The sequence below is a fragment of the Saccopteryx leptura genome, chromosome 8 (assembly GCF_036850995.1).
Source record: "Saccopteryx leptura isolate mSacLep1 chromosome 8, mSacLep1_pri_phased_curated, whole genome shotgun sequence".
NCBI lineage: Eukaryota > Metazoa > Chordata > Mammalia > Chiroptera > Emballonuridae > Saccopteryx > Saccopteryx leptura.
Genome location: NC_089510.1, coordinates 1,193,076 through 1,214,048, shown reverse-complemented (window position 1 = coordinate 1,214,048; position 20,973 = coordinate 1,193,076). Strand labels below are relative to the sequence as shown.

Here is a 20,973-nt window from a genome sequence, read left to right as displayed (position 1 = left end):
TAGATGACGAGACAGGTCCCTAGGGCACCCTCGGAGGGGAGACAGAAAGAAAATGGAGTTCGGGGAGGGGTGGTCGGACACACAGAGATTCAAGGAAGGCTTCCTAAAGGAGGTGCTACTTGTGCCCCCTGGAAGCCGTGTGGACATGTGTGGAACAGAGGGGAGATACACTCATGGATGGCAGGGGACTAGGGGGGAGGAGGGATGACTGACCGAGGGGCGGCCCAGAGCCCCGATGGCCACAGTCATTCCTTCACTCAGGATCTGCAGAGAGCCAGTGGTGGGCCAGGCCCTGCCGGAGGCCGTGCACAGAAAAGACAATGTGGTGGCCCTTCGGCTCACAACAGTAACATTCTACTGGGAAAAACGGCAGCAAGGTGAGAGGAGGGTGTGGTGTTCTCTTAGCTGGGGTCCAGGGAACAGAGGGCCAAAGGGAGAAGAGGCGTGAGCCCCACGGACACCTGGAAGAGCATTTCAGGAAGAGGGAGTGGCAGGTGCAAAGGCCCTGGAGCCACCAAGGTGCCTAGGCAGGTGGGCTGGGCAGAGGGCTGCTATGTTCTGAGTGCTTGTCCCCTAACCCCAACCTTGAGTATCTGGAGATGGGGCTTTCGGGAGGTGATCAGGCGACGGTGGAGCCCTCATGTCAGAATTCGTGCCTTTCTAAGAAGAAACACCAAAGAGCCTGCTCTCCCTCTGGCGTTATCTCAGATGAGAGGCGCCCTCACCTGCTCTGCCACGTGAGGACGCAATGAGAAGCTGGCCATTCGCAGACCAGCAAGGGGCCCCTCACCAGATGCCCGAGCCTGAACTGGGATCCCAGCCCTTAGAGCTGTGAGAGACGCCCGTCCATCACGGAAGCCACGCAGTCCGTGCTATTTCTACCACAGCAGCACAAACGGACTAAGACAGGGTGACGGAGACGAGGTCCGGGAAGCCCACAGAGGCCGGCTGTGTGGGACCCGTAGCCCCAGAGGACTCCGGCCTCCACACTGAGCAGGTGGGAGCCACGGCGGGGTGCGGAGTCGGGGGGGTGAGAATGGCTTGTGTGTCAGCAGGACCGGCTGGAAGAGGTGGCAGACCTCGTCCTGGAAAGAGCCCCCCGCCGGGGAGACCACATCCCCACGGCCGTCACCTCAGAGACCGAGGTCCCAGCTGTGCCCAGAGGCTGTGGCCAGGGAGAGTGCGAGAAGGCAGCCGCCTGAGGTCCAGAGACCCCGCCTCCTGCTGGGGCACCGTGCACCCAGCCCCCCCCCCCGCCCCCCACCCCCGAGCCGGAATGTCCTCTGGGGGACACCCCTCCCGCCCCCAGCCCTGATGGCGGGGATGCCTCCTGGGCCCTTGGTCACAGTCACACCACGCACGTAGGTGAGCACCAACTGAGACCAGAACCTCGCCCCCACCCATCCGTTCCACCCCAGGGGCCGATAAGCCAGAAAGAAGCCGTGTGTACGAGGCTCCTGCCCTGCCATGAAGGACCCCAGACCAGGCTCCCGGCCCAGGCAGCTGTGCAGACACCCAGGGCAGGGAGGGGCCCGGGTCGCCCTCCTCCCACTGAGTGCCCCCAGACCCGGCTCCCCGGCCCAGGCAGCTGTGCAGACACCCGGGGCAGGGAGGGGCCCGGGTCGCCCTCCTCCCACTGAGCGCCCCCATGCAGGAAGTAAGAGGGACTCACCTTCAGGCTCACCTCTGGGGACAGAGTGCACAGAGTTGGGGTCAGTGTCCTCCTCGGGCCCAAGACGGGACAGAACCGGCGGCTGCCTGGGGGCTTCCTGGACGGGCAGGATCCGGGGGGCCTCGTAGGGGGGTGGGGGCAGGGTGGCCTGGCTGCTGGGCTTCGTGGGGTCTCCAGGAGAACTCGACGTGGCCTGAGACTGAAGGACACTGGCCATGCTTGACCCCGGCACGGGGCCGGCTCCTACCTGCCCAGCGCTTTGGATGGTGGCCTCGGAGTCCGGGATGAGGTTCTCTTCGGGCCCCGCTCTGCTCTCGGCCCCCTCCTCCTGGACAGGGAGACTGGGCCTGGCCGGGCCCGTGCTGGGCGGCCCGTCGAGTGCCCTGAGGCCCCCGGCTGACAGGGGCTCCCTGAGGTCCTCTTCCTCCCTGTCCCCCCGCCCTCCGCCCTGGCCGTCCTCGGTCACTCTCCTGGCTTTGGCCTGCACTGGGGCTGGCGGACCCAGGGCCGCAGCTGCTGTTGGCCGGAGGAGGGCGGCTAGCCAGGGAGTGGCCTGCACGGCGGACAGCGGCTGACTTTGGCCGCCCACAGTGGCCGGGCCGCCGGTGGCCGCTTGACGCTCGCCCCCCAGAGCCGTGGCCGCCTCCGCCGCCTCCGCTGCCGCCTCCGCCACCTCCTGGTCGTAGCTGTACGGGTCCTCGTAGTGTCGCTCCGGGTCGGCCTCCTCGGCCTCCGAGAAGTTCCCGGCGGCGGCCGTGGGCAGGACCTCGGCGTCTTCGCGGCAGCTGGGGACGCGGTAGCAGATGAGCTCGCCCCCGGTGTCGGGACAGTGGCAGGCCCGGCACGGCGGCAGGTGGACGGTGTGGCCGGCGGCGTACTTGCGGCCACTGTGGACGCAGCCCACCTGGCCGCACTGCGGGCAGCTGTCCGCGGCCACCACAGCCTCAATGCAGTTGGGCGGGAGCTCAGGGCACGGCATGAACTGGCAGCTGATCTTGCCGCCGCCGGGCGGGCAGGAGCACTCGGTGCTGCCAAAGTCCACGAAGTAGGACCGGCCGGCGGGCACGCGGCCGCGCACGAAGCCGCCCTGCAGGCAGTCGTAGTACTGGTAGCCCTCGCAGGCGCAGCCACGCTGCACGCAGGAGGCGCAACACGCGCCCGGCTCCAGCGCCTCCTCGATGCAGTTCTCCAGCGGCGGGCACTCCACGCCCGTGCAGTCCTGCCGGGGCACGGCCACGCCCCCGCGCGCACCCAGCGCCACAGCCAGGGCCAGGGCCAGCCAGGCCCCCACGGGCTCCCCGAGCAGCACCATGTCCCACGGCCAGCCAGGGGCCGCCTGGAGCCAAAGGTCCCTCTCCTGCGAGGCCCTGGGGGGGGGAGGACATTGTCAGCACCGTACAGGCCACACGTGAGAACACACGCAACCCCCGCCCGGTACACACGCCCACACGTGCACATGGCTGCACACGGCCTCAGCCTTCCACATGCACACCTGTGCACCTCTCCATGTCCCCAGGCACACACTCCTGGTCATGTGCGTTTGGGTGTGCTTTACCACACGTGTGAACATCACGGATGGGGGCTCCCACTCAGGCACCAGAATCACCGCTGTCCACAGTGCATCACGCCCCACTCATAGTACTGTGACCACACACCCCCGCTGCCCTCACACACACACCCTCACACTCACACACACCCTCACACACACACACACCCTCACACACACACACACCCTCACACACACACACACCCTCATACACACACCCTCACACTCACATACACCCTCACACTCACATACACCCTCACACACACCCTCACTCACACACACCCTCATACACACCCTCACACACACCCTCACTCACACACACCCCCTCACTCACACACACACACCCTCACACACACACACACCCTCACACACACACCCTCACACACACACACACACATCCACCAGGCACAAGTCCAGCAGTCTGGGCACCGGGCTCTCTCACGGCCTCCATGACAGGCGCCAGGCGCCCACAGCTGCTGACAGCTGGCCCCGATCCTCAGTCACACACACAGCCACACGCACCATCTCACCCACAGCCCCCGTGGGTTTCCCACACACACACACATTCATGCACACCTAACCACCAAACGATTTCTCTCCCCAAACGCTGCTCAACCCCCAGCCATCCGCCCAGAGGCCTGTGACTGACAGCCAGAGCATCTGGTAGGGTGGACGCTGGGCAGCGGCAGGCCCCCTTCCAGGTCCGGGCACAGTCAGACAGCCCCTGCCACATGCCTCCGCAGACCCCGGGCTCAGGAACACCCTTCCCCGAGATACCCCTTTGGGGTACAAGTTTAGCCACAGGGGACACCCCTACCAGCCTCCTCAGCTGCCCTGGCAAAGGTTACCACCATTTCCACAATTATCGTGGACACCTGCTGCCCCTCACCCCGCCCACCCTGCACCTCTCGGTCCTGTGCACTCTCTCTCTGTCCACTCTCTCCCACGGGCGGCCCCGCACCTCTCAGTCCTGTCCACTCTCTCCAATGGGCGGCCCTGCACCTCTCAGTCCTGTCCACTCTCTCCAATGGGCGGCCCTGCACCTCTCAGTCCTGTCCACTCTCTCCCATGGGCGGCCCCGCACCTCTCAGTCCTGTCCACTCTCTCCCTGTCCACTCTCTCCCACGGGCGGCCCTGCACCTCTCAGTCCTGTCCACTCTCTCCCTGTCCACTCTCTCCCACGGGCGGCCCTGCACCTCTCAGTCCTGTCCACTCTCTCCCTGTCCACTCTCTCCCACGGGCGGCCCTGCACCTCTCAGTCCTGTCCACTCTCTCCCTGTCCACTCTCTCCCACGGGCGGCCCCGCACCTCTCAGTCCTGTCCACTCTCTCCAATGGGCGGCCCTGCACCTCTCGGTCCTGTCCACTCTCTCTCTGTCCACTCTCTCCCACGGGCGGCCCTGCACCTCTCAGTCCTGTCCACTCTCTCCCACGGGCGGCCCTGCACCTCTCGGTCCTGTCCACTCTCTCCCACGGGCAGCCCCGCACCTCTCGGTCCTGTCCACTCTCTCCCACGGGCGGCCCCGCACCTCTCGGTCCTGTCCACTCTCTCCAATGGGCGGCCCTGCACCTCTCAGTCCTGTCCACTCTCTCCAATGGGCGGCCCTGCACCTCTCAGTCCTGTCCACTCTCTCCAATGGGCGGCCCTGCACCTCTCAGTCCTGTCCACTCTCTCCCACGGGCGGCCCCGCACCTCTCAGTCCTGTCCACTCTCTCCCTGTCCACTCTCTCCCACGGGCGGCCCTGCACCTCTCGGTCCTGTCCACTCTCTCCAATGGGCGGCCCTGCACCTCTCAGTCCTGTCCACTCTCTCCAATGGGCAGCCCCGCACCTCTCGGTCCTGTCCACTCTCTCCCACGGGCGGCCCCGCACCTCTCGGTCCTGTCCACTCTCTCCAATGGGCGGCCCCGCACCTCTCGGTCCTGTCCACTCTCTCCCACGGGCGGCCCCGCACCTCTCGGTCCTGTCCACTCTCTCCCACGGGCGGCCCCGCACCTCTCGGTCCTGTCCACTCTCTCCCACGGGCGGCCCCGCACCTCTCGGTCCTGTCCACTCTCTCCCACGGGCGGCCCCGCACCTCTCGGTCCTGTCCACTCTCTCCCACGGGCGGCCCCGCACCTCTCGGTCCTGTCCACTCTCTCCCACGGGCGGCCCCGCACCTCTCGGTCCTGTCCACTCTCTCCCACGGGCGGCCCCGCACCTCTCGGTCCTGTCCACTCTCTCCCACGGGCGGCCCCGCACCTCTCGGTCCTGTCCACTCTCTCCCACGGGCGGCCCCGCACCTCTCGGTCCTGTCCACTCTCTCCCACGGGCGGCCCCGCACCTCTCGGTCCTGTCCACTCTCTCCCACGGGCGGCCCCGCACCTCTCGGTCCTGTCCACTCTCTCCCACGGGCGGCCCCGCACCTCTCGGTCCTGTCCACTCTCTCCCACGGGCATCCCTGCACCTCTCGGTCCTGTCCACTCTCTCCCACGGGCATCCCCGCACCTCTCGGTCCTGTCCACTCTCTCCCACGGGCATCCCCGCACCTCTCGGTCCTGTCCACTCTCTCCCACGGGCGGCCCCGCACCTCTCGGTCCTGTCCACTCTCTCCCACGGGCGGCCCCGCACCTCTCGGTCCTGTCCACTCTCTCCCACGGGCGGCCCCGCACCTCTCGGTCCTGTCCACTCTCTCCCACGGGCGGCCCCGCACCTCTCGGTCCTGTCCACTCTCTCCCACGGGCGGCCCCGCACCTCTCGGTCCTGTCCACTCTCTCCCACGGGCGGCCCCGCACCTCTCGGTCCTGTCCACTCTCTCCCACGGGCGGCCCCGCACCTCTCGGTCCTGTCCACTCTCTCCCACGGGCATCCCCGCACCTCTCGGTCCTGTCCACTCTCTCCCACGGGCATCCCCGCACCTCTCGGTCCTGTCCACTCTCTCCCACGGGCCTCCCCGCACCTCTCGGTCCTGTCCACTCTCTCCCACGGGCATCCCCGCACCTCTCGGTCCTGTCCACTCTCTCCCACGGGCGGCCCCGCACCTCTCGGTCCTGTCCACTCTCTCCCACGGGCGGCCCCGCACCTCTCGGTCCTGTCCACTCTCTCCCACGGGCGGCCCCGCACCTCTCGGTCCTGTCCACTCTCTCCCACGGGCGGCCCCGCACCTCTCGGTCCTGTCCACTCTCTCCCACGGGCGGCCCCGCACCTCTCGGTCCTGTCCACTCTCTCCCACGGGCGGCCCCGCACCTCTCAGTCCTGTCCACTCTCTCCCACGGGCGGCCCCGCACCTCTCGGTCCTGTCCACTCTCTCCCACGGGCATCCCTGCACCTCTCGGTCCTGTCCACTCTCTCCCACGGGCATCCCTGCACCTCTCGGTCCTGTCCACTCTCTCCCACGGGCATCCCTGCACCTCTCGGTCCTGTCCACTCTCTCCCACGGGCGGCCCCGCACCTCTCGGTCCTGTCCACTCTCTCCCACGGGCGGCCCCGCACCTCTCGGTCCTGTCCACTCTCTCCCACGGGCGGCCCCGCACCTCTCGGTCCTGTCCACTCTCTCCAATGGGCGGCCCCGCACCTCTCGGTCCTGTCCACTCTCTCCCACGGGCGGCCCCGCACCTCTCGGTCCTGTCCACTCTCTCCCACGGGCATCCCTGCACCTCTCGGTCCTGTCCACTCTCTCCCACGGGCGGCCCCGCACCTCTCGGTCCTGTCCACTCTCTCCCACGGGCATCCCTGCACCTCTCGGTCCTGTCCACTCTCTCCCACGGGCATCCCTGCACCTCTCGGTCCTGTCCACTCTCTCCCACGGGCATCCCTGCACCTCTCGGTCCTGTCCACTCTCTCCCACGGGCATCCCTGCACCTCTCGGTCCTGTCCACTCTCTCCCACGGGCGGCCCCGCACCTCTCGGTCCTGTCCACTCTCTCCCACGGGCGGCCCCGCACCTCTCGGTCCTGTCCACTCTCTCCCACGGGCGGCCCCGCACCTCTCGGTCCTGTCCACTCTCTCCCACGGGCGGCCCCGCACCTCTCGGTCCTGTCCACTCTCTCCCACGGGCGGCCCCGCACCTCTCGGTCCTGTCCACTCTCGCCCACGGGCGGCCCTGCACCTCTCGGTCCTGTCCACTCTCGCCCACGGGCGGCCCTGCACCTCTCGGTCCTGTCCACTCTCTCCCACGGGCGACCCTGCACCTCTCAGTCCTGTCCACTCTCTCCAGGGCAGCCCTGCACTCTCTCTGCCCCCTCTCTCCAGTCATGGCACCCTGCAGTTCCCAGCTCTGCGCTGCCCTTTCCTCGCAAAGCCAGGGGGATCTCAGAGCAGCTGACCAGGCCCACCAGAGGTCCCAGACCACGCCTGTGTCAGGTCCCCAGCCAGGAGAGCTCTGCACAGACACCCCCCGGGAGCCGCTGACCCCCCCCCCTTGAAGGCCCTCATGTGACAGTCTCTCAGCGCCCTCCTTCCCCAGCCCCTCCCCAGCCCCTCCCCACCATCCCTGCAGGCCACAAAACGCCCCCTTCCCACCACGCCCCGCCCTCCCCCACTGCCACCCTTGCAAAAGCCACGGGTCCCCACAGCCTGCTGTGGGTCGGTGGCTGGGCTGCCCCTACCAGGGCCATATGCTCCCGTCCTCAGATGACGGCCCCTCCTCCACACACACCCAGCCCGCAACCCTGGAATACTTTTACAGTCACTTTGATAAAAATTGTCTGATTTTTGCCCAGCCAGTTGGCTCAGCTGGTGAGAGTGTTGTCCTGACCTGCCAAGGTTGCGGGTTCGATCCCCAGTCAGGGCACAGACAAGAATCAACCAGTGAACGCACAAGTGAGCGGGACAGAAGATCAATGGTTCTCTTGCTTCCTCTCTTCCTTTCCCTCTCTCCAAAAAGTAAGTAAATAACCCACATAAAAAACAATGAAATTGTTAGATTTCTTTAAAAAGGGATAAAATGACAATGTATTAGTATTTCAAGTGTTTCTCATTTCAAAACTAAACATAACAGTGAGAATGTCTTACGAGTTCCTGACGGAGGAGAGAAAGAGCAGAGCGCAGAGCGCGCTGTCTCCAGAGGAAGCTACCCAGAGCCACTGCCTCCTCCGAGCTGAGCTGAGGGCACAGGACCCGTGTCTGGCCGGGGAGGGGCAGAGCCACCACGGCTCAGTGTCCAGCACCACAGAGAAAGGGGTCTGCCTCTGCCAGCACTTGGCCAGCACTGCGAGCAGGTCCTCGGTGCCAGGCCCCTCTCAGAGCAGAGGGTTAGCAGTCGATCAGACAGGCCTCACGGCCATTCTTCTAGCACTGACCTCTGCGGCGGGAGGCCAGTCACAGACCCATAGTGATTCAGGCCCTAGCCGGTTGGCTCAGTAGTAGAACGTCAGCCCAGCATGTGGATGTCCTGGGTTCAATTCCCAGTCAGGGCGCACAGGAGAAGTGTCCATCTGCCCATCTGCTTCTCCACTCCTCCCCCTCTCACTTCTCTCTCTCTCTCCCTTTCTCTCTCTCTCCCTTTCTCTCTCTCTCTCTCTCCTCCTGCAGCCAAGGCTCCATTGGAGTGAGTTGGCCCCAGACGCTGAGGATGGCTCCATGGCCTCTGCCTCAGGCACTAAGAAGAGTTTGGTTGCTGAGCAATAGAGCAACACCTCAGATGGGCAGAGCATCACCCCCTGGTGGGCATGCCGGGCGGATCTGGGTAGGGACACATGCGGGAGTCTGTCTGTCTGCTTCCCCTCCTCACTGAATAATAATAATAAAAACAGCGATTCAGTGGGTGTCTGACTGGAACTAAGTACAGTAAGGAAATAAGTGAACGAAAGCAGGGAATAGGACAGGAAGTGACGGGGGGGGGGGGGGAAGTGTGGAAGAGCCGACTCTAGCCAGGATGGTCAAGCAAGGCTTCTCCAAGAAAGTGGCATCTGAGCCGAGAGCTGAGGGAAAGAATGGAGACAGCCACATGAATATCAAGAGGCAAAGCACATCAGGCAGGAGGTACAGCAGGTGCAAAGGGCCTGCGGCAGGACCAGGGGAGGGAGCTAAGGGCTAGCAGAAGGCCACTACTGCTTAGCAAATGAGCAAGGGCGAGTGTGATGACAGCCACAGCGATGGGGCCTCTGGCTACAGTACAGGCTGCCAGAAGGAAGCCGTGGGCCTGGAAGGGCTCTATTAAGGGCCGCCGTGCAGACAGCAGGGTGGCCAGGCCAGGGCAGAGAGGCCAGGGAGGCAAGTGACAGGGGGCGGGGAGAACAGTGGACAGGGCAGTCGACAGGACCTGCTGCCAGACTGCGAGGGCGGAACAGGAGTCCAGGAAGAGCCCAGGTTCTGGCAGAAGCACCCAGAAGGCTGGGACTGCCCCTTCCTGGGGCAGGGAAGGCAGAGGAAGGAGGGCTGTGGACCCACAGGGGGACATGCAGCCCAATCTGGGCTGTACTGAGCTTCAGAGACTCCGGGATCAGCCAAGTGAGATGGTAAGAACGTCTCTGGGATAAGGAGTCTGCCCGGGCCAGGGGCACAGGGGAGTCACTGGTTTCCAAGGGGTGACACGCACAGACCCCCAAGCTGAGAAACCACTGCAGGAGGGTGAAGGGCTCCGTAAAGCCAGTCTGATTAGGAATCGGTCACCGGGATGGCCGAGGCCGGCAGAGTCTGTGAGGGGACGCTCCACATGGAGATGGGGTGGGCGGCAGGAAGGCCCTCGAGTCAACGTGTAACGGTGTCATTCGAGAAGAGAAACATTTGCAGACGAAGACCTAACCCCTCCCCCCACCCTCCACCTGCTTTGCCATTCATCACTCACTCACACGAGCAGCACCTCCTAAGAGGGAACGTCCCCCCACCCCGAGGCAGCGGGCTCCCCCCCCCGGGGCGCCTCCGCACCCCTCCCACCCCGAGGCGGCGGGCTCCCCCCGGGGCGCCTGCGCACCCCTCCCACCCCGAGGCGGCGGGCTCCCCCCCCGGGGCGCCTCCGCACCCCTCCCACCCCGAGGTGGTGGGCTCCCCCCGGGGCGCCTCCGCACCCCTCCCACCCCGAGGCGGCGGGCTCCCCCCGGGATGCCTCCGCACCCCACCCACCCCGAGGCGGCGGGCTCCCCCCCCCCCCCGGGCCCCTCCGCACCCCTCCCACCCCGAGGCCGCGGGCTCCCCCCGGGGCACCTCTCCCACCCCGAGGCAGCGGGCTCCCCCCCCGGGGCGCCTCCGCACCCCACCCACCCCGAGGCGGCGGGCTCCCCCCCCCCCCGGGGCCCCTCCGCACCCCTCCCACCCCGCTGTGCATTCTCCTACAAGTCAGTCCCCTAGTTCTGCTCTGCTCACCCTCCTGGCCCCCACTGTGGCCTGGCCCTTGGACCCCACAGCCCCAGCATGACGTCCTGCCCGCACCCAGATGATTCCATATCTCAGTTCACCCATCACCCCCACTGCAGAACCAGAGGAACGATAATAAAAAGAATGGGCCCTGACTTTGTGTACTTCTTGTTTGCTGTGCACACCTAAGCGAGGCTCTTGCCCTCTCTGAGTCTCGGCTCTGAGCCTGTGTACTGTGAAGGGGCTTGACCATACCTTCAGTCACGGCCAGGGGTCTGCAGACACGATCTAGCCCATGACGGCATTTGTTTGTCCCACATGGTGGGTTTTTGGTTTTCAATTAGTTACCAGTATTTACAATTTGGAAATGTTTGCGTGAAAATTCAGGCTTCCAACTCTTGAAAACCACCGAGCCCCGGCCACCCTAAGGTGTCACACAGGACACGGGGCTCACAGTTCTCCACAAGCCTATACGACCCTTCCCTCATGTGCCTGTGGCTGGGTGTGCTTGAACTCGGGGTCTCCCCAGGCTCACCTCTGAACTAGAAACCCCATGGTCATTCCCCCTGCAGCCTCCCCCTGGGAGAGTGGAGGTCTGGGCCCCTGCATGCTGCTCAGAGCCCCCCTGGTGCTATCTGAAGGCTGTGTGCCCATCCATAACGGGACAGGACTGGCTGGGGTATCTGGAGGTGGCCCAGGGTGGGGGGCAAGGGCCGGGCCTCAGGGGTGGCTCTCCCAGAGAAGTGTTGGCCTCCGGAGGCCCTGATCCATCACTGTAGCGCTCTGCACGGCGTGTGCGCCCATGGCTATGTATGTATGTATGTGGGGGGGAGGGGGTCACAGGACCAGAGAGGCAAAGCCAAGCCCCCACAGGCTCTGCCCTGTACCACACACCGAAAAGCTGGGTAATGCATCCACATTAATAACAACATGATTATCACTCAAGATGATGATCATTAGAATGCCAACTGACATAGTGACCACTGGAGTGGACACTCTGGACAGTAGCACATGTGCAACTAGGAGCAGAGTGTGATGCTGAGTTGTCAAGCCTAAGACCTCTGCACCAGGTCCACACACCCACGGTGCGGGCTCACCGGGCATCTGTCCGGTGGGAGAAGGGGACAGGGCAGACCCCGCTCCCCGCCCTTCCCCACCCTGCTCTGCACTGAGGAGGCTGACCTCCTCAGAACGCGTCCCCAGATGCCCGCACCCTCCGATGGCCGCTCTAACAGCAGGTGGGGGATGGGAGAGGGAGGCCAGAGGGTTTCATTTCCCGCCCCACCCCCTGCCCTCCTGTTCCACAGCCGCAGCTCCCGTTCCTGACCCTGCTGGGCTCTGAGACCTGCCCCTCCCCCGCCCCTGCAGGCCCAGGGTGCTGAGCCCCCCTCCCATTGCTGCTCCAAGAGCTGGCCACCCCTTGCAGATCCCCGCAACCCTGCTCACGCCTGTTCTAGGTCTCCTCATCCCGCTGGACCCTGAGAAAGAAGATATCTACCAAGAAGGGCTGCTGGTGGCCTCACCGGGCTCAAATGTTTTAAACGACAGCCTAACGCAGGGGCCTCGCACACAAACCGCACTCCAGAGAGAAACCCGCACTGGACCACCTGCCTGCACTGTGCTCCTGCCCACTGAGCCCGCCCTTATAAAGGAGTTCCTAGAATTGTATTTCAACCAATAGGACCAAGGCGGCTTTCCTCGTCCAATCAGAGCTCGATCCTCATTGGCATTTTCACCAACCAATACCAATCAAAATGCAAGGATGTGGAGTCCTCATTTGCATGAGGATGGACCAATCAGGAACCAGGGTGGGGACTTATGTCTATCCAGGCCAGCTCCCAAGACTGACAATTGCACCTTCCCGATGAACTGGAGCAGAGGCACAGACCCTCGTGGGGAAGAGGGGGACTGCTTCCCGAATAGGGGGCCTTCCCCCAGGGCTCCACAGCCACACTGCCACCTCACGGAGCTATAACGCTGCTGAGCTGTCCTCCCGCCAGGCTATATCACAGCTGAGCTGTTTGCACTGAATTAAGTTCCTTCTTCACCGCACTCTGAATCAGGGATTCCTGTGGCCACTAAATTGGCACCAAATACCATTGCCATTGACCATTGGTTGATACCCGTGAGGGAACTTCATTTCCTGCTGGGACCCTGACAGGCACACCCCCAGGAGGACCCTGCAGAACTCGAAGCCGGTGACTTCGTGTACACAGAGTGGCAAGGGTGGACGTTAACACAGGACACTGAGTAGGTCGAGGTAAGACACAGAACAAGAAGGGCCCGACACCAGTCACCGCGATTACAAAGGCAGGCACCCAAGGTAAAGCCAGCCAACAGCTCTGCACTGGACCTCTGCCTGCAGTGGGGGAGGGGACGGCGTGAGGGTGGAAAGAGTGGGACAAACTGACCAATAAGATAAGAGGGTGCCCTGCAGAGACCAAGACAATGGTGTGTTACCAGTTCAGGAGCGTAGTCAGCTCAACTCTCAGCTTCTAAGATCTTGCTGGAGAAACCCAAAGAATCCCATGCTGGGCCCCTATCCAAGCAGGAACCCCGAGAGCCTTGGGGGGCCAGGCCCTGCATCGGGAGGGCAGTGTGACCACACCCAGCCAATCCACAGACCTTACCTGCTACTTTGCCGCGACTGGCTGAGGGGCGGGGCAGACATCGCACCCAAGCAGTGAGACTTGGGACTTGTGATGCTCCTCCTAAGGACCTGCATGAGGCGTGTCAAAGCCCCTCCACAGCCCGGCAGCCTCTACCTGGGTCTCCACAAGCACTGAGCCACCTGGGAAGACGGGGACCACCCTGGGGGAGACACGTGCAGGCGTGTTCCTCTCGGTCACTGCACTGGGCACCTGTGTGAGCCTCCTTGGAGTCCCTCTCTGGGAGGAGGCAGGTGTCCCCCCAGGGTCCCCAGCTGAAGCCACGGAGAGCTGAAAGAGCCTGGCCCAGCCCTGCCTACACCCCGAGCAGCCATTGTGCCTTCAGCTTCCGAGCGTGGGGGTGGTTGCTTACGCACTGACGCATGACCTGAACCACCGGGACCAAAACCAGAAATTGCACGCAGAGACTGCAGAGGTGGGACACTTCTTCAGGACAGGCGTCTGCCCCTCAGCGCCCAGGGGTGGTGGGAGGGACTGCTGTAAATTACACAGGTCTGGGGTACAGTACGCCCCCCCCTGCACAGGCGGGATGCCGGAGGGGATGTAGCATGAAGGAAGAAACCACCCGCGAGGGACAGCAGGGCTCCCGAGGGACTCCAAGGATGGACTGAGCACGAAACAGGAACAGCCGACCGCTCTGAGGTGTGAAGGCTGGCCGACGCCGGCATTCTTACAGGATGACTATTTTCTTTAATTAATTTTAATGGGGTGACTGATAAAATTGTCTTCCGTCACCTTCTAACTGGTTTTCTTTGTGCCCCTCCCCTCCCCAAACCCCCTCCCTCTCCTCCCCCCCACCCTGTAACCCCAACACTGCTGTCCATGTCTCTGAGTCTCATTTTTATGTCCCACCTATGTATGGGATCATATAGTTCTTAGTTTTTTCTGACTTACTTATTTCGCTCAGTATAATGTTATCAAGGTCCATCCATGTTGTTGTAAAAGATCCTATGTCATCATTTCTTATGGCTGAGTAGTATTTCATAGTATATATATACCAAACTTTTTAATCCACTTGTCCTCTGATGGACACTTGGGCTGTTTCCAGATCTTTGGTATTGTGAACAAGCTGCCATAAACATGGGGGTGCATTTCTTCTTTTCAAACAGTGCTATGGTGTTCTTGGGGTATATTCCTAACAGTGGTATAGCTGGGTCAAAAGGCAGTTCGATTTTTAATTTCTTGAGGAATCTCCATACTGTTTTCCACAGTGGCTGCACCAGTCTGCATTCCCACCAGCAGTGCAGGAGGGTTCCCTTTTCTCCACATCCTCGCCAGCACTTATTCTGTGTTGTTTTGTTGATGAGCGCCATTCTGACTGGTGTGAGGTGATATCTCATTGTGGTTTTAATTTGCATTTCTCTAATGATTAGTGATGTTGAGCATTTTTTCATATGCCTATTGGCCATCTGTATGTCCTCTTTGGAGAAGTGTCTATTTCTTTTGCGCATTTTTGGATTGGATTGTCTGTCTTCCTGGTATTAAGTTTTACAAGTTCTTTATAAATTTTGGTTATTAACCCCTTATCAGACGCATTGTCAAATATATTCTCCCATTGTGTAGTTTGTCTTTTTATTCTGTTCTTGTTGTCTTTAGCTGTGCAGAAGCTTTTTAGTTTGATAAAGTCCCATTTGATTATCCTGTCTTTTGTTTCACTTGCCTGTGGAGACAAATCGGTAAATATATTGCTGTGACAGATGTCAGAGAGCTTACTGCCTATGTTTTCTTCTAAGATGCTTATGGTTTTACGGCTTACATTTAAGTCTTTTATCCATTTTGAGTTTATTTTTGTGAATGGTGTAAGTTGGTGGTCTAGTTTCATTTTTTTGCAGGTAGCTGTCCAATTTTCCCAACACCATTTGTTGAAGAGGCTGTCTTTACTCCAATGTATGCTCTAATCTCCTTTGTCAAATATCATCTGTTGATAAAAGTGTGGGTTTATTTCTGGGTTCTCAATTCTGTTCCATTGATCTATATGCCTGTTCTTATGTCAGTACCAGGCTGTTTTGAGTACAATGGCTTTATAATATAACTTGATATCCGGAAGTGTGATACCTCCCACTTTATTCTTCCTTTTCAAGATTGCTGAGGCTATACATGTTCTCTTTTGGTTCCATATAAATTTTTGGAATATGTGTTCTATACCTTTGAAGTAAGTCATTGGTATTTTAATCGGTATTGCACTGAATTTCTAAATTGTTTTGGGTAATATAGACATTTTAATGATGTTTATTCTTCCTAACCATGAGCACGGTATATGCCTCCACTTGTTTGTATCTTCCCTGATTTCTTTTATCAATGTTTTATAATTTTCCGAGTACAAATCTTTAATCTTCCTGGTTAAATTTATTCCTAGGTACTTTATTTTTTTTGGTTGCAATGGTAAAGGGGATTGCTTCCTTAATTTCTATTTCTGACAGTTCATTGTTAGTGTATAAAAATGCCTCTGATTTCTGAGTATTGATTTTATATCCTGCCCCCTTGCTGAATTCATTTATCAGGTCTAGTAGTTTTTTTACTGCGACTTTAGGATTTTCTATATACAATATCATATCATCTGCAAATTATGATAGTTTTACTTCTTCTTTTCCAATTTGGATGCCTTTTATTCTTTTTTCTTGTCTGATTGCTGTGGCTAGGACTTCCAGAACTATGTTGAATAAGAGTGGTGAAAGGGGGCACCCCTGTCTTGTACCTGATCTTAAGAGGATTGCTTTTAATTTTTGCCCATTGAGTATGATGTTGGCTGTGGGTTTGTCATAGATGGCCTTTATCATGTTGAGGTATGTTCCCTGTATTCCCACTTTGCTGAGAGTTTTGATCATGAATGGGTGCTAGATTTTATCAAATGCTTTTTCTGCATCTATTGAAATTATCATGTGGTTTCTCTCCTTCCTTTTGTTTATGTGATGAATCACATTGATTGATTTGCAAATATTGTACCAGCCTTGCCTCCCAAGAATAAATCCCACTTGATCATGGTGTATGATTTTTTTCATATATTGCTGGATCCGGTTTGCTAATATTTTGTTGAGGATTTTTGCATCTAAATTCATCAGGGATATTGGCTTATAATTTTCTTTTTTTGTGTTGTCTTTGCCTAGTTTTGGGATCAGAATTATGCTCGCCTCATAAAAGGAGCTTGGAAGTCTTCCTTCCTCTTGAATTTTTTGAAATAGCTTGAGAAGGATAGGAGTTAGTTCTTCTTTGAATAGTTGGTAGAATTCACTTGTGAAGCCATCAGGCCCAGGACTTTTCTTTTTTGGGAGTTTCTTGATAACTGTTTCAATCTCATTTGTTGTAATTGGTCTGTTTAGGTTTTCTGATTCTTCCAGATTAATTTTTGGAAGATTATATGTTTCAAGGAATTTGTCCATTTCATCTAGGTTGTCTAGTTTTTTAGTGTACAGTTCTTTGTAGTATTTTCTTACAATATTTTGTATTTCTGTTGTGTCAGTTGTTATTTCTCCACTCTTGTTTCTAATTTTATTTATTTGAGTCCTCTCTCTTTTTTTCTTGGTGAGTCTGGTTAAAGGTTCATCAATCTTGTTTACCTTTTCAAAGAACCAGCTCCTGGTTTCATTGATCCTCTGTATTGTTTCTTTAGCCTCTATGTCATTTATTTCTGCTCTGATCTTTATTATTTCCTTCCTTCTACTAGCTCTGGGCTTTACTTGCTGTTCTTTTTCTAGTTCTTTTAGATGCAGGGTTAAGTTGTTTATTTGAGCTTTTTCTAGCTTCTTGAGGTATGACTGTAATGCTATAAACTTCCCTCTCAGGACTGCTTTTGCTGTGTCCCATAAATTTTGAGTTAATGTATGCTCATTATCATTTGTTTCTAGGAACTTTTTAATTTCTTCTTTGATTTCATTGTTTACCCATTCATTATTTAATAACATGCTATTTAGTTTCCAAGTGTTTGAGTATTTTTCAGTTTTTCTGTTGTGGTTGATTTCTAATTTAATGCCATTGTGATCAGAGAAAGTGCTTGATATGATTTCAATCTTCTTAAATTTGTTGAGACCGCTTTTGTGCCCTAACATGTGGTCTATTCTAGAGAATGTACCATGAGCACTTGAAAAGAATGTATAGTCTGCTGTTTTAGGATGAAAGGTTCTGAAGATATCTATTAAATCGAGTTGATCTAATATGACCTTTAAGTCTGCTGTTTCTTTGTTAATTTTTTTTCTTGAGGATCTATCTAATGATGTTACTGGGGTATTGAAATCCCCTACTATTATAGTATTGCTGTTGATCTCGCCCTTTAAATCCATCAAAGTCTGCTTTATATATTTAGGTGCTCCTATATTAGGTGCGTAGATATTTATAACGGTTATATCTTCCTTTTGGAATGCTCCCTTTATCATTATGTAGTGACCTTCTTTATCTCTAACTATAGTCTTTGTTTTAAAGTCCATTTTGTCTGATATAAGTTTTGCTACCCCAGCTTTTTTTTCATTTCCAGTTGCATGAAATGTTTTTTTCCATCCCTTTATCTTCAGTCTATGTGCATCTTTTTTTTTTTTTAATTTTTTTTTTTTTTTTCTGAAGTTGGAAACGGAATGGCAGTCAGACAGACTCCCGCATGCGCCTGACCAGGATCCACACAGCATGCCTACCAGGGGGCAATGCTCTGCCCATCTGGGGCGCTGCTCTGTTGCATCCAGAGCCTTCTAGTGCCTGAGGCAGAGGCCACAGAGCCATCCTCAGCACCTGGGCCAACTTTGCTCCAATGGAGCCTTGGCTGCGGGAGGGGAAGAGAGAGACAGAGAAGAAGAAGAGGGGGAGGGGGTGGAGAAGCAGATGGGCACTTCTCCTGTGTGCCCTGGCTGGGAATCAAACCCGGGACTCCTGCATGCCAGGCTGATGCTCTACCACTGAGCCAACCGGCCAGGGCCTATGTGCATCTTTTGATTTAAGGTGTGTCTCTTGTAGACAGCATATGTATGGGTCCTGTTTTCTTATCCATGCAGCTACCTTTGATCGGATAATTTAATCCATTTACATTTAAGGTTATTATTGATATGTAATTGTTTACTGCCATTTTATTCTTTAAAATTGTATTCCTTTTTTGCTATATTCTTTTTCTCCTTTGATCTGTTTACAACAGGTCCCTTAGCATTTCTTGCAGCCTTGGTTTGGTTGTAATGAATACCTTGAGGGGTTTTTTTTGTCTGGAAAGCTTTTTATTTCTCTTTCAATTTTAAATGATAGCCTTGCTGGATAAAGTAGACTTGATTGTAAGGCTCTTGTTCTGCATTACTTTGAATATTTCTTGCCATTCCCTTCTGGCTTCAAGTGTTTCTGTTGAGAAGTCGGAAGTCATCCTTATGGGGGCTCCTTTGTAGGTGATAGTCTTTTTTTGTCTAGCAGCTTTTAATATTTTCTCTTTATCACTTAGTTTTGGTACATTAATTATGATGTGTCTTGGTGTTGATTTCTTTGGGTTTCTCCTTAATGGAGTTCTCTGTGCTTCCTGAACATGTGAAATGTTTTCCTGCCTTAATTGAGGGAAGTTTTCAGCTATGATATGCTTGAACAAAGTCTCTATCCCTTGTTCTTTCTCTTCTTCTTCAGGAACCCCTATGATGCAGATGTTATTTCTCTTCATGTTGTCACAGAGCTCTCTTAGAGTTTCCTCAGACTTTTTGAGTCTCTTCTCTTTTTTCTGCTCTGCTTCCGTGCCTTTATTTATTGTGTCCTCTAACTCGCTGATTCGATTCTCTGCTTCATCCATCCTGCTTTTAATTCCTTCCATTGTGTTCTTTATTTCAGATACTGTATTTGTCATTTCTGACTGATTCTTTTTTATTATTTCAATGTCCTTTTTTATATTTGCTATCTCTTTTTTTTTTTTTTGTATTTTTCTGAAGCTGGAAACGGGGAGAGACAGTCAGACAGACTCCCGCATGCGCCCGACCGGGATCCACCCGGCACGCCCACCAGGGGCAACGCTCTGCCCATGAGGAGGCGATGCTCTGCCCCTCCGGGGCGTCGCTCTGCCGCAACCAGAGCCACTCTAGCGCCTGGGGCAGAGGCCAAGGAGCCATCCCCAGCGCCCGGGCCATCTTTGCTCCAATGGAGCCTTGGCTGCGGGAGGGGAAGAGAGAGACCGAGAGGAAGGAGAGGGGGAGGGGTGGAGAGGCAGATGGGCACCTCTCCTGTGTGCCCTGGCCGGGAATCGAACCCGGGACTTCTGCACACCAGGCCGACGCTCTACCGCTGAGCCAACCGGCCAGGGCCTATTTGCTATCTCTTTATTTAGGTGTTTGTAATGACTATTGTTGTTCTAATATCTTTGAGCATCCTAACAATCATTATTTTAAACTCTGTATCTGGTAATTTGGATATATCTGATTCATTCAGGTCCTTTTCTGGGGATTTCTCTTGGTTCATTTGTGTTGCATTTCTTTGCCTTTGCATTTTCTCTGTGTAAAGGAAGGTTTTGGCCACTGGGTATGGCCTCTGTTCCCTAGGTATGGTCTGTCTGCAGGCCCACCTCCCCCTCTTCTCAAGATGACTATTTTAAATAGCATCCTGTCTTTAACGTGCTCTTAACAGACTTCAGCGTGAAAGCAGCCAAAGGCTATTGCCGACAGGTTCACAACGGTGACGTCCAGGGATGCCGTCCAGGCGCCCTTGCTGGCCTTCTCCACAGCACGTGCTCAGTGACGAAGAGCCCCAAGGACAGTGGCGTTCAGGTGGGAACAAAGACGGGGAGCTGCCAGCATACAGAGTTGGGGAGTGCATCCAGCCCCACGGGGGGGGTCTCTGACCCCCACGTGGCAGATCCAGGCTCAAGGCAGGGGCAGAGGGCAGCCTGGGGTCACAGCCTGGCCGCCCCAGCTTTGGTCTTTGTTGATCACATTCCCTGCTCTGGGTGGGTGTGGGGCAGACTCCAGTGAGGCTTGGGGTCAGTTCTCAGGCCATCAGTTGAATGTGGGCAAGATGGGACAGGGGAGGGGGAACAGCACAGTCCTTCCTGGGGGTGTCCGCAGAGGCCGTGCTGAGCATGGGGACACCGCAGGGCGTCTGGGGCGGGGAGCATGTGACACGCGGTGAGAGGGGCCTCCGGGTGCTGCCGGCTCTCAGCCACCTCCCCTCACCCGGGCGCAAGGCCTCTCTCCAACACCCTCACCGCCGCCCCCTCCAAAGACAAACGCACACCCCTAAGGAAAGTGACACCAACCCCTCACAAGGCCTCTCTCCAACACCCTCACCGCCGCCCCTCCAAAGACAAACGCACACCCCCTAAGGAAAGTGACACCAACCCCTTCGATAACATAACCTCACACCTGACCACAGCAGGCCCCAGATGAAAACCCTCTCTCGGTTGGCCAGGTCACCCCGCTGCCACCCAGACACCACCGGGGGACAGGGATTCATCACCAGAGCCACCGTGACGTCTGTGACTTGGCGTCGTGTGGTAAGGAAATCCTCCCGGCTCTCAGAGCATTCGGGTGCAGGCCACCCTGAATTAGAGCAGCTCAGGTTGGTGCTGGTCTGGCTGGAGAACTTGTGGAATGTCTGTCTTTAAACAAGGCACAGAGACATCAGCTCACCGGGATGACAGAAGGGAAGTAAACAAGCAAGCCACATGTTGACACGCCAGTTACACATGCAGCAGTCTCAGGACCCCCTGGCCCACCCAGAGCACCTCGGAGGGCAGCACTCCACCCCTCCCAGAAGCCGGCCCTCTGGGGCTGCCCCCGACCCCAAGTCCAACCAGAGCCAACCATGTGCGGGGTGCCCACATGCTGACGCTGTGATGCTGCAGTGTTAGCAAAGAAACGTTTTAACAGGACTCGTGACACAG

At 57.0% G+C, this 20,973-nt stretch overlaps 1 protein-coding gene across 4 annotated transcripts in view; it reads right to left on the bottom strand.

Moving 5' to 3' along the window:
- The window catches only part of LOC136379790 (fibulin-2-like), a 104,310-nt gene that overhangs the window by 46,130 nt on the left and 37,207 nt on the right, over positions 1–20,973 (bottom strand). For all 4 annotated transcript variants that reach the window (XM_066347352.1, XM_066347353.1, XM_066347350.1 and 1 more), the window contains exon 2: positions 1,673–3,039. In XM_066347352.1, coding sequence (XP_066203449.1) covers positions 1,673–2,984 — 1,312 coding nt within the window. In that variant the 5' untranslated portion in view covers positions 2,985–3,039. The remainder of the gene's footprint in view (positions 1–1,672; positions 3,040–20,973) is intronic.